The sequence below is a fragment of the Artemia franciscana genome, chromosome 9 (assembly GCF_032884065.1).
Source record: "Artemia franciscana chromosome 9, ASM3288406v1, whole genome shotgun sequence".
Lineage (NCBI taxonomy): Eukaryota > Metazoa > Arthropoda > Branchiopoda > Anostraca > Artemiidae > Artemia > Artemia franciscana.
In genome coordinates, this window is record NC_088871.1 from 37,855,241 (window position 1) to 37,869,781 (window position 14,541).

The window sequence follows — 14,541 nt, forward strand, 5'->3', positions numbered from 1 at the left end:
ACTTAAAATCGAGTACATATCATCAGAAAATTTGCTAGAAGATAGAGACATTTATTTATCTATTAATCCATAATAGTAAGCGCCTGCCTGCTTGTATATTATCATAGAAATTATCAATTAATGTTGGCTGTATATTTTAAACTACTAAAATATAAACTACTTATATTTTAAACTGTACTAAACTTACTTAGGTGTACTGACACAATGCTCGCTGAGATTTGAATCTAGATTTACTGTCTAGTTAAATGAAATAATTCAACTAAAATATTTGCTAACAGAGCTATTAATGATTTAGTAAATTATATTGGTTTGAGAAAACTGTCAAAAAAAGCATTAATAAACTGAATGAATGTTTACTCTTTTCTAGTGATACTTTTTGTATGGGAGGGAAAGGGGTGGGGGATATGATTCGGTTTTGATAATAAATCTTTAATTTTTAACACTTGTGCCCTAGCCGTGTCCTCCGTCTCATTTCATTGTTTTTTTTTATTATTTCTTGAATGAGTTACGTATGTTAATTGATTCAAAAAAAATTTACCACAAAATATGTTTTTCATAGAATGGTTAGGAGCTCCATTAAGCCAAGAATGGCAGAAAAAAGCTCGAATAGTCTTCCAAGCGTAAAACTATCACAAATCACTATCAATAAATAAATAAAACTCAAGATGAACAGAAATTACAATCAATTGTTAAGTCAAACTCAAAACGAGCAAAAATTAACGTGAGTAGGGATATTAGCTCCAATGCCTTCTGACAGCCAGAACATAATTTGTTCTCAGAAGAAAAAAAATGAGTTTTATTGAACTGCATTGATATTTATTCCTTAAGTTTTGATAATTTTTTAATGATAAAAGTAAGAAGAGTTAAAAAACTTAAATGCATTTCGTTTTGAGTAAAGCACAAATTATGTTCTGGCTTCGAGAAGGCTTTGGGGTTATTAGCCCTACTCATGTTAATTTTTGCTCGTTTTGAGTTTCAGCCTATTACATACCATCAACCGTTTCTGAAGCATTTCTGATGTGTCCACTTGACAACAAGTGTGGGCATAGTGTGTTTCAAGTTGATCCATATAGTTTCTATATACCACAAATTTTTCGCCTTAATACCCTTAGTTGTTATAGCAGTAGTAGTAGTAGCAGTAAAATTAATTGTACTAGCCTGAGCTTTAATGGCAGCAGTAGTGATAGAAGTAGTAAAAATAGTAACAGTACGAGTGGCAAGAGTAGAATCTGCAGCATTAGGACACAGAAATTTTCTTTTGGGTAGTTTAACTTCTTTCACAACAAGCCCTGTTAGTTTCAACTTCATACACCAAATGGTTTCTAAGATATTGCTATTACTCCCTTTTGACAACTTTCATATGGAGGGCGTGTTCTGATTCCATGCATCTTTCCCCTTCACAGTTTTTTGAAAATTTCGCCTTTGTACCCTTAGGCACAGTTGTAATAGTAGTCACTGTAGTATTATTGGTATTACTAGTAATAGTATCCAATAGCGGTAGCACTATTAGCAGCAGTATTATATGCCTATTGGCTTCTGGTCAGTATTTCCCCTTATGAATATCTATTTCATAAAGCCCTGAAAGTTTCAACTTAATACAATTAGCCATTGCTGATATTGTCATTTGATAACCCGTATGTTCATATACTTCCTGATAGTTTCATCTCATTGCTCCTAGTCGTACAAGTAGCTGCAATATAAGTAATGGTAGTAGTGGTAGTATTAACGATTGTAGCAGTAACAGTAATATTAGCAGTAGTATGCACCTGTTGCCTTTTGGTGAGATATTTTCCCTTTAAGCATTCTCTAAAAATTCCAACTTAATACCCAAATCACTGCTTGAGATAGGCTATTTTGACAATGTGTATTTACATGCATCTTTTCATTTAATTCAAATTTCCCCATAATACTGTAGATGGAGTAGTGTGGTGGTAGTATTGGTGGTAGTCGTAGTACTATTGACAGCATGCTAATATTGCCTTTTTTGATCATCTCCCTTTATCATTTCCTGAATTTCCCAAATTATTGTAGGCCTACTCAGTTATTCCTAAGTTGTTCCCTTTCGACAATCCGTATACACATAACATATTTTGATTTATTTCAACACTCCCCTAAACATTCTCTGAAAAGCTCACTTGAGTACCGTTTGTCTTCTTGGAAAGCAAAGTTCAAACATGCATACCTTTCTCAATAACATACACTGTGTGTAAAAAAATGAACAATTTGCCTAACTTACATCCCTTGTCCTGGGACTTTAGGGAAGCTAACATCCCCAAAGACTTTGAGGGCTTTAGGGAAGCTAACATCCCCAAAGACATAATTACTGGACCCTTAAACAGGGCTGAACAAAGTAGCTCTCCAAAACTTTCGATCGGATATGTTTTGGGAAATGGTAGCCATTCACACTGGACTCTTAAAAAGAGCACTAAAACTTCTGACTTCCAATCAAATGAGATCCATCCAATCCAAAATTTATGCGACTACTAGTTCCATAGTGATTTCGTTTAAAACACAACTTAGGAGGGGGGGGGGGTTGGCTGGCCGGAACAAAGTTGACTCTAAAAAGGGGAACTAGAACGTCTTATTTCCAATTTAATAAGCCCTCCGGAGTTAAATGGCTATCCCAAAATTTTATCAGAAGCATTTCTGGAAAATACGAGGCGTTGGGGGTATCCACCTTCCGCTTATTTTGAATTTAGGGCACTGGAGCTTCTCATTATCAATCCAATGAGCTCTATCCAAAGATTATACGACCAGCCTTTCTATAAAAACCTTATATGGACCCAGGACATAACTTACAACCCTTGCCCTGACGGCTGTGGGGAGAGGGGGATGTCACCCTCAAATACATATATATTGGGCCTTTTAATTACGAGGAACAAAATAGCTATCTCATAATTTTTATTGGAAGGGTTTGGGGGAAAGGCGGAGGTGGGGTTAGGTGCCCTCCAATCTCTTTTCACTAGGTAAAAGGGAACTAGCCCCTTGAATTTTCGATCGAATGAGCCTTTTTCGAAGTTTCTACGACATCAAATGGTCATCTAAAAATTTCTATTATATACATTTCGAGAAAATACGATATGTAGGGGAGGCGTATCCACCCTCCGATCACTATAAATCTTAAAAAGGGCACTAAAACTTCTCATTGTCAATCCAAAGAGCCTTCTCCAAAGTTTATACGATCACCCTTTCTATATAAACCTTGTATGCCCCCAGGGGACAACTTTCAACCCCTACCCTAAGGGCTGTGGGGTTGTCATCCTCAAAGAAATAGTTTCCGGACCTTTCAATTACTTTGAACAAAATGGCTATCTCAAAATTTTGATTGCGTGTGTTTTAGGAAATTGTGGGAGTGGGAAGAGAGATTAGCTGCCCTTCAATCGCTTTCGACTATTAAAAAGGGCACTGGCCCTTTCAATTTCTAATCAAATGAGCTCTTTTCAAAGTTTCTACGACAAAAAAGACAATCTCAAAATTTCTATCAGATGCATTTTGGGAAAAAAGAGGTGTGTGCGTATCGGAGGGGTGGTGTACACCCTCCAATCACTCTTAATCTTAAAAAGGGCACTAAAAACTTTTGATAACCAATCCAATGAGCCTCCTCCGAAGTTTATCCGATCACCTTTTCTATATATAGCAGTCTATATATAGCAGTCTTTTTCCGTGGAGCCGACGATAAAGCAACTCGAACCTTTCCCGGAAACACAAATTATCGATGTCACTGATATGACTTTCTGTCTGACTAATAACAAGAGAGCTACTGGATCAGAAGACGGCACTTGAAGAAGCCACTGACCAAAGACCTTAAGACCTAACCTTAACCCTAAGAACCTAATTTTAGAGGGTCACTAACTAAAACACCTTTATTAATCATGGGACTTAAGTTTTGGGATTAAACTCAAATTAATATATTTTGAGTGACTAATAGTCATGCAGCTAAGATTAATTTTACTGAAATTTAGTTTACTAGCGAATAGACTTCTAAATGGAGATATTTAAAAATTATATATCCATGGTGTATTACCCGAGCGAAAGTGAACTCTGATTACTTCTGAACTTCTGAGTACCCTTGAAGGTAAACTCACGGGATTAACAATGGATCAATGGTTAGTGGTCCTTTTTTCTAAGTATCTTCTCCTGAGGAGTAACGTCTCGTATATACTGCACAAATAAGATGCTTAACAGGAGCCACTAGCCAACGAGCCATCGTTAATCTTAAGAATGAACTTTTTCAGTTCAAGTTAATATTACTATTCTTATTAATCATGTAAATCTTGAGAGAGCTCAAATTAATATATTTCTGAATCACTAATAGTCAAGCAGCTAAGGTGCAATCTACCTGAATTTGATTTAATGACCAAGAGACTTCCAAATGGTGATATTTTTGAAATTATATATCCGCAGTGTATTACCTGAAAGAAAAACACTAACAACTTTTATTTTTTCTTTTCCATTGGCTTCGTCATTCGAAAGAAAATGGTGAATTATTTTCTTGAAATTACTTGGAACATGAGAGATATCCCCTCACCAGTAATTATCTATTTGCAGCGTTTGCAGATAGGTATGTACTTTATTTATAGGAGGTAGGAGACACTGGTCAAAATTAGGTAAAAAAACGTCTCTATTCGTCTAGCTCAGAGATCAGCAGACTTGTACGAGCAGTCAGTAAGCGTTTGCAGAGGGGTGTGTACTTTATTCATAGGAGGTAGAAGAGACGGGTCAAGATTGGGTAAAAAATGTCCCTATTCCTCTAGCTCAGAGATCAGCAGACTTGTACGAGCAGTCTGTAAGCGTTTGCAGAGAGGTATTTACTTTATTTATAGGAAGTAGGAGAAACTGGCGGGTAAAACGTCTCTAATCGTCTAGCTCAGAAATCAGAAATGAATCCTTTGATCCAGAAATCCATATTATAAAATTTGGTTTCTTGAAGGTGATTCATCAGAATATTTCAGGTTTTGTATACACAAGGGTCCATAGTTTTTTTCTTTATTCTTCCTCTTCTTTTTGTACTTCTATAGTCGCTAATTCTTATGTTATATTGTTTACTGTTGTTAATAATGTCGCCGACGCTGATCCTTATGAATTAATGTGTTGACTGGCATCCATAGTTTTTTATTCCCAATCTGTTTTGGGAGTAAACTTGCAAAAAACTTTAGAGAGAAGGAGGGGGAAGATGATGTGAAGTATTATATTTCTTGAAGGGGCTTGTTGAAGGGGCTGAATCTCTCCACCCATAATTCACCGTATTCGTCTTTTTAATGAAAAGAATAGTATCGTTTACGTTAAACTCAGTAGAATAGCCCTACCATTACAGTTTTGACGAAAATTAAGCTATATATACTGAGAATATGAAAGTCAAGACAAAAGAAAAAAAAAATTAATTGGAAAAAAGACAAACCAAATTAAGTAGTTATGCCTACTATGTTTTTGACTAGATACATTAATAAACTTAGATTGTATTTCGGAATAAAAACAAAATAAAACTAATCATAGTATGAACAAGAAAAATCGTAAAATCTAATATGATTTATTCGAAAATTCATTAAAATATAATATTACCTTCTTATATACACAGCATAATATTCTTACTATTAAGATAAGAAAAAATTCAAGAAGCATTTTCCAATAGCCCTTGGCCCAAGTCTCTAAAAAACGGAGACTTTTCATGTCCTTGTCGCATTCGATATTATACAGTTACTCTTCAACCTGAAATATAACATAATTACGAATTATATTTACTTTTTTATGGCTGAAATCCTAAATAAAAGAAAATATAATTCTTCATCTTTTTTGTTTCCTGCTTGTTTTTCTCCGAATATTTGAAAGATAAACACAATCATGTTCCTTTTAAGATAAATTTTTTTCTAATTTTAAAGAACGACTTTTTAAAGGAATCAGCGACACACTGCTTTCTAGAAATCTAGGTGACAGACATTGTCTCTCTCCAACAAACATTGTCTCAGCATAAATTTCTGTTTTCAGACTATGTCCGAATTTTTGAGGTACCAGTTTTTAATGCTAGAATTCTTAAACAATATTTGGTAATTGGTAATTGATTATAATATATTGTGTGTAGCTTGTCTGTAGCATATAGAATAATAGTAAATAGTATAATAAGTAATTCGTCCCCTGAGAGCGGTTTTGTCGTATCTGCAACTTTTTCGGGAAGTGGAGTTAAGACTGCCATCTAATGTGAAATTTTTTGCTCTATCAGATTCTGTCGACCATTTTATTGTATCTTATATTACATATATATATATATATATATATATATATATATATATATATATATATATATATATATATATATATATATATATATATATATATATATACTACTACTACTACTACTACTAATAACTCACTGCAGCACCAAGCCGCCTGAGGCCAACACAGCTACGCACGCTCCTCCTCCAACCTAATCTATTTAAAGCCTCCCTCTTTACACCCTCCCAGGAAGTTCCCATTTCCTTTAAATCCTTATTTATGACATCCTCCCAACCCAGACAAGGACTACCTGCTTTCCGTGTAGCCCCAGACGGTTGGCCAAAAAGGACAATCTTCGGTAATCTGTCATCCTTCATCCGTAGAACGTGGCCTAGCCATCTCAACCTTTCTTTCATTTTAGCCCCAGAAAGCGGGATTGAACCACACTTTTCGTACAACCTACTGTTTGAAATACGGTCAGTCAGCCGGGTACCCAGAACAATCCGTAGGCAATTTCTCTGGAAAACATCTAGTAAATTTTCATCTGCTTTTCGGAGTGTCCATGCTTCAGAGCCATATTTGACCACTGTCATCACTGTAGCTTCCAATATTCTAATCTTGGTTTGTAGGCTTATCTTTCTATTCTTCCAAACTTTTTTTAACTGTGAAAAAACACCCTGAGCTTTAGCTATTCTACTTTTAACATCTTCACTGCTCCCACCATCTTTACTAATAATACTACCAAGGTAACTGAAGCTCCCAACCTGATCAATCTTTTCGTTACCTAAGGTCACCTGTTCATCTTCACTTATTCCTAACCTTAGTGACTTAGTCTTCTTAACATTAATTTTCAAGCCTATTTTAGCACCCTGAACTCGTAAAACCTCTAAAAATTCATTCATTTTGCTCACACTTTCATCTAATATGCTTAAATCATCAGCATAATCTAAGTCCAGGAATATATATATATATATATATATATATATATATATATATATATATATATATATATATATACATTATATTATATATTGCACATTATTAGAGTATAATTTAATATTATCAAATACCAGATTTGTTATGATTTTTGTTGCCTATCAGTGGTCAGAATAAATCTGGGCTATGATCGTATTTTGGTAGTGCTTCCTTGTAACGCAGCAGCCTGTCGGTAAATTTTTCCAGGTTCGTATTATTGACTTACAAATAAAGTAAACATACCACTCGATGCCTTTTTATGTTCTTAACGAATTTAATAATAACTTCTATTGCACATTCAAATTTAAGCACTTTTTGACCTCACCTAATTAACCCAACCTATCCTAACTATAAATAATTTTGGCGCTGGTTAAACGTAGTATTATTTTGTCAAGAACGACCGAAAACGCATACTTTAATTGAAAATTTGGCGTCAAGGAAGAAGAAAATGGCATAAACGGCAAGATTAAATTTATTTTATCCAACTTAATTGTTGAATCTTGGTGCTTGTAGATTATATAACATTAAGAAAATGGATTCATAATGAAACAGTAAGTTTCTCAAACAGTCTGAAACAGTAAGAAAATCAATGAGGCATACTGTTGCATTTGGTCCGAGTTTGAGGCTGGACGTGGAACAAACCAAATAGCTAGTGACCTATTGTGAACTATTGACCATACTAGAAAAACTTCTTGATGCTTACCCTGATATCTGTCAGTTAATTGCTTGGTCGGACTCCTGCCTGTCCCAGAACGGAAACTCAATTATAAGGTTCGCCATCCAAGATGTTCTAAGAACATTTCCACGCTTAGAAAAAGTGGTTATGAAGTGTTGTGAACCATGTCATTCGACTATACAGGAGGATAATGCTATACATAGCACTATTGAGTGGGGGCTAAAGCACCCTGATTTGTTTTCTCCGATAGATCTGGTGAGGAAGCTACTGAAAGTAAGAAAGACACACCCTTTGAATGTCCTGCAAGTGACCCAGTCAAAGTTCTTTGACTTTCAAAAGCCAGCAAAGCTGCACAAGTGCTCTCTGGTACCGTATTCAAAGGTAAAACAGCTTGAGTTCCGTCAGGATAACGCTAAGAGAGTTTGGTTCAAAACTTCCTTCTCTGGAGACTTGCAAATGGCTACTGTATCACAGGAATGTACTTCGGTTAAAAGTGTCCCAACACTTCGGCTGTCCGTACTGTTGAACGTCTTGTTTTGCCCAAACTTTGTGGCAAAAATATTGATCTACCTGATGCGAAAATCAAAGATGTCAAGTATCTCCTGAAGTTCTTCCCCAACAAAGACCAGAAGTATTTTGAAACCAAGAATGAACAGTACTACAAGGCCAAGGGGGATACTGAACGTTTGGAAGCCTCTCCATCTGCGCGAGACCATGTTCAGAGGAGGATTCCATTGAAACAAAACGGCGGCCAGCAAAGAAACTCAACAAAAAATGAACGTTTTTGAGGGTTTTTTTTTTATATTTACACTTTTTCAAATAGTATTGTTGCATCAGAACTCGTTTGTCGTATCTCCATGATGAAAAGAATAGGCAGTCCACAACATTTTGTCGTATCTAAGTTTACAAAAATTTCGGTAAGGTCGGATTGTCGTATCTGTATATCATTTCAAGTTTTGACATTGAAAACTTCACCTTTTCCATCTCATATTCAGGAGACCCTCCTAGTTATTTTTTCTCTTTTTTTTTGATGTATTTGCGAAGAAAATCGGTTGTACCTTCTAAGTTCCAGCAAAGGTGAAAATTTCAAAGTCGTTTTTCTCGGAATTTTGAAAACCTTAGTTACGACAAAACCGCTCTCAGGGGACGAATTGATGAATAGCATCTCATCCTGTAAAACGGTTACTGAAAGGAATTTTGGGGTCATGCCCAACCGATGCATTTATAAAATTTTGGTGCTCCTATCGTAATATTTAGATTTTGTTATTCAAAATTTTACCTGTATTCACCTGAAGGAAGCTTAAAGGGCCATTAGTGTGGTATATTTTATTGAGTCGTCTTCTAGGCATGCTTTCTATTAATGTAAAATATTGTCCAAATACTACTACAACTAGCAACACATTGCAGTATCAAGTCGCCTGAGGCCAATAAAGCAACACACGCTCCTCCTTCATCCCAAACTATTCAAAGCATTCCTCTTTATACCCTCCCAGGAAGTTCCCATATCCCTTAAATATTTTCTTATAGCATCCTCCCACCCCATTTGGGGACGAATTTTCATTTGATCCTAGACGGTTGGCCGTCAAGGACAATCTTTGGCATTCTGTAATCCTTCATCCGCAGAACGCCCTCCCAGGAAGTTCCCATATCCCTTAAATCTTTTCTTATAATATCCACCCACCCCATTTGGGGACGACATCTTATTTGACCCTAGACGGTTGGCCGTCAAGGACAATCTTTGGCATTCTGTCATCCTTCCTCCGCAGAACTTGCCCTAGGCATCTCAATCTTTCTCTCGTTATAGCCCTTGAAAGTGGGATTGAACCCCACTTTCCGTACGGCCTAGTGTTTGAGATATGGTCATTCAGTCGGGTTTCCAAAATAATCCGTCGGCAATTCTTCATTTTCAAGAAATATGTAGAAAATCTTCCTCTGTTTTTCGGAGCACCTATGTCTGAATACAACACAGCTTATAAACATGTGACGTAATTGCAATACTATCTTTATGGCTATATGTATTTTTATGATGCTATATGTATATGTATGACATATATACATATAGCTATATGTATGACATTATAATAATGTATCTTTATGGCTCTTTAAAGGAATATGAATGTGAAGTACTTTGCATTAAAAATGATTTGCTAAGAATTAAGGCTCTAAAGCATAGTCAGCCCTAGGGTGCACGTGCTACCCATGATCCACAAAAATATTGGCATACCCCAACCTTAAGACTTGCACCTCACGTTGGGAATCACAGTAGTAGAGTGACGGAAGATGTGATATCAAAAAATGATTTGTCATAGAATTAGGTGTGTTCTGTAATATAGACATGGATTTTAGTAGATATGAATGAGTCAGGACATCGTCCACATATTTTTCTGTTTTGGTATTTTTGTTTAGAAATGGACAGGGGAAAATAAAAAAACTTAGCGGGAAATCAAAGCTATTCATTTATTCTAGGATTTCAGCAATAAAGAATTCGTCCCCAAAAAATAGGGACAAAATTTTATCCCAAAGAATGTCTCAACATTCTAGCAAGAAATTTGTATAATATCCTATTGAAAAGAGACACACAGCATATATTAAGTAAAATTTATTTTAAAACTCCCCCAGTTAGGTTATTGGACCAGCAGTGAATAATGGACTTATTTAATAAACCCAATTAAACACAAACAAAACAGTTGAACTACATTGAAAGCATATGAAATTATTAGTAAAATAGAAAAACTTGTAAAAAAAAACACACTTTGTGCTTGTCAAAAAGGCCAGGAAAGTGGTTTTCCCTCAATATTGGTAAAAATATAAGCAGCAAAAAAATGAAGGACTTTATTCTTAATGAAGCTAAAGACATTGGACTGAAAAACGGTCAGCTAGAGGGGTGGTGATGGAAGAAAATAAAAGTGTGAGAGATATATTTTCCCTGGCTGTTTATCTGTTCTTACAGGCAGATAAAATTTTCTTGCCCATTTTTTAATGTGCCCTAAGGTACCTCTGATTGATGTTGGTGGTGTGAAAAAAAATCCTGTATGCTGCATGTGCTAGCTCATTCGTCTGCCTAGGAAAGTCTGGGAATTCATAGAGAAAAATTATATAAAGTAAGTTTACCTCGATTATAATTCAGGCAAATAAAAACACTTTCAGGATTTTTTTTATTCCTTTGAGAGGTTTTAGATTGCCTGCGCAATACAAAACTAAATAAGCTCTGACCTCTTATGACACTGGGCACTAAATTCAGCTGTTTCTTCCAATTATCGTTTTGATTTCCTTTTTGTGACATCGGACTGATAAGATTATGTTTGAAAAATAAAAAAAGAGTTAAAGGTAACATTTTTTGTCAGGGCTAAGTATTCGTTTTAAAGCTAATTCCATTTTCAGCAAGGTACTATTTCAGTCTTATTCTTTTAGCGGGGGGAGGGAAGAGCTCCCCCCCCCCCAGTGGAGCCTATAGTAAAAAGACCATTATTTTGTATCCCTAATTTTTGCCATATTTAAAATATTTTCATATTTTTTGTACTGCTTATAGAGCCTTTAAGTCGCTTATGCAGAAATCAGTTAATCTTATGCTGCCCTCTAATGACAAAGAGCAGCAAATTAATTCAGTATGTCGTCTAGTGATAAAAGCAGCAAATATAGCTTTAGCCCTCGTTATATGCCACTCATATGGCGACCGAAATTCGAAAATTATGGTCATGCTAGAGGTACTACTCCAGTTTCATTCTTTTACCGGGAGGAGGGGAGAACTCTCCTAGGGGAGCCTATAATACACAGCCTATTACTCAGGAGCCTGTTTATTTTACGCTGCCCTCTAACGACAGTGAGCATAAAATGTAATATGCTATCTAAATACGGCTTTAGTCCTCATTATATATCACTCATAAGGTTACCAAAATTCTAAAATTATGATCTTGCTAGAGGTGCTATTTCAGTTTCATTCTTTTAGTTAGTGGAGAAGAGAGAGCTCACCTAGGGGAGACTCTAGTAGAAAGCTTATTACTCAGAAGCTAGTTAATCTTATGCATCCCTCTAACAACAATGAGTAGCCAATTCAATATTTCTCCCTAAATGTGGATTTACTCCTCAGTGTATCCCATTCACACGGTGTTGGCAATGTGTACAAAGTGGTTCATAGCGTTTATAAAGTTTTGCTAAAAAAAACTTTTATCCAGTGCTTTGTGACACTTATCTAGAGTGCACACATTGGCCGGAGGTTTAATTGGGGCTCAAACGCAAAAATAAAATAATAAATAAATAAAGGCATCATCTCAGTTCCTCAAGGGGGAGGTAGGATCCTCCAAAATTTTATTTTTGACAGTAAAATTGCTCTTTGTGTTACATTTTTAATTGCTTTTTATTCGTAAAGGAATCATGGCCCTAGTGGAAATCCCTCAAATACCAGAAAAAAATAGGCTGGCCAAAACACAGATTGGTGAACAAAAAGTTTTATTGATTCATTTACCAATTAGCCAAACTTGGTGTCACGGAAGATTCAAACGAGAGGTTCAATGAATAATTAATAGCATACTACATGCCAATACCATAGGAGCGATCAGACATTCCCCAAAATTCTTGATGTGTCCGTGGTTCTCAAGAGTAATCGTATATCGTTGTAAAATTCAGCTAGGAAATACTTAGGAAATTCAAACAAAGCGCGGATTATATTCATATTTATCATAGTTCCGTAATGTGGATCACATTATTAAATTACAGACAGCCTAGTATTATTTCCAACTTTAAACCCTAAATTTAATACATTTTATCGAAACTGATTTTTCAAATATTTTTATTATTATATTCATTTGAGCGACTGAGCTTATTATTTAGGTCATCTAAATGACAAATTATTATTTTTTAATAATTAAATACCATTTAAATTATTTAAATATTACCATTAATCAAAACCAAGGCGTTTATCGTAAGAAGTGCCATCAAAAATATCATCTGCAAAGGTCTGTAAACCGCAAGGAAAATTTGTAACAATATTTAGAAGAAACAGATAAATTTGTTACATACTGCTTAAGGATGACCAAAAAATGGCTTTCTCTTGCAAAAAAATGCAATTAGATGTTGCTTTAAATTTTTTATACAGACAGGAATCCATCAGGCTTAAGGGCTGTAAGACTTGAGGTTTTCGAAGTTAAATCAACAGATTGAGTGCGTACGCGCATCAGGTTATGCTGTACTAGCCTTCAAATTAAGAATTTTTTCTTAAAGAATAATGCTTATTTTGAATTAATTTTACTATGACTATCCTTAGTTTAAGATTTTTATTAGATAAAATATACATGTTCAATTTTCTTTCCTACGCTGTAGTTTTGTTGAATGATACAAAATTTTTTTTTACTCCTAATATTGTAATTTTTTGTATTTTAATTTTTTCTTTATTTACTCTTTTTAACAGAAATTTTATGCTTTGTAAAGAGATTAGAAGTAAATTATTATTGTTGCTATTATTTCTAATGCTTGATTTAGAAGTCCCCTCGTTGTCAAACACTTTTGGTCCTCAGTTTTATTCATTATGAGCAAGCTTTCGGTTCTGTTGATAGAAGAGCGTTAGCAAAGGTCTTATCCTTATGCGGTATACCAAGGAAATTCTCAGTTCCTAGGGCTAAAATGCAAGAAAGGTTGAGATGGCTAGACCACGTTCAGAGGATGAAGGATGAAAGATTGTCGAAGATTGTCCCTTTTGGCCAACCGCCTGGGGCTACACGGAAAGCAGATCGCCCTCTTCTGGGTTGGGAAGATGTCATAAATAAAGATTTAAAGGAAATCGGAACTTCCTGGGAGGGTGTCAAGAGGGAGGCCTTGAATACATTAGGTTAGAGGTGGAGCTTGTGTCGCTGTGTTGGCCTCAGACGGCTGGGCGCTGCAGTGAGTTATTATTATTATTATTAGTAGTAGTAGATTGCTTGGCAAGACAGACTTAGTTCATTGTGAGTCCATGCTTTAAATATAAAAAACACAAAATTCAAGTGAATAATGTATTTTCCAAGGGGGGGGGGCAGTTTATTGTTGACATATATGTACTCTTAAAACGGTAGAAAACAATGTTCTGTCTTTCCAGTCAATTGTTTTTATAAGTAAAAAATATGCGATGCTTAGATTTAGAATTTTTCAAACAAGTCTTAAATAAAGCTATGAAGCACCAATAACAGAAGAAGAGACTTACTTATCACTCCAAGAAGTGCTTCCAATCATACTTTACAAACCTAAAATATATCAAAATGATAGCAAAATGGCAAACAACAAAACAAAGACAAAATGATATTCAACAAAAGTAGAAGATACAAAACTGAGACAAGGCAAATCAATTTGACACAGGACATAAATTTCCCATTTCTAACACAAAAGCTGCTTATAAAGACTGTTGATTACAAAAAGAAAATAGATAATATTTGCAAAAAAGGTTTCAACTATACAAACCATGCTACTGCTGATGGAAAGCTCCTTAAATTTCCTTTAAAAATCTTTACTTTTTAAGAAAATTGTCCACCAACTATTGAGGGATGGGGTAGTAACATACTAAATTATGAGGATTAGAAAATCCAATCAGTCTTCTCGGAATCGGTATCCTTCTTATGATATAACTGCGTCTAAAGATGTCAATCACAGGCCTAAGCAAGGCACAAATAAAGAGTAGTTCACACTTCACAAGGGGAAGCTGATCACAAAGCACAGCA

At 35.2% G+C, this 14,541-nt stretch overlaps 1 protein-coding gene across 1 annotated transcript in view; it reads right to left on the minus strand.

The window, feature by feature from the left end:
• Nucleotides 1-5,510: 5,510 nt before the first annotated feature.
• Nucleotides 5,511-14,541, minus strand: part of LOC136031381 (aquaporin-7-like) — a 70,521-nt gene continuing 61,490 nt past the window's right edge. The window contains exons 8-9 of the mRNA XM_065710899.1: nt 14,031-14,070; nt 5,511-5,706 (exon numbers count right to left, since the gene is read on the minus strand). Of these exons, the coding sequence (XP_065566971.1) occupies nt 14,063-14,070 (8 nt within the window). The 3' untranslated portion in view covers nt 5,511-5,706; nt 14,031-14,062. The remainder of the gene's footprint in view (nt 5,707-14,030; nt 14,071-14,541) is intronic.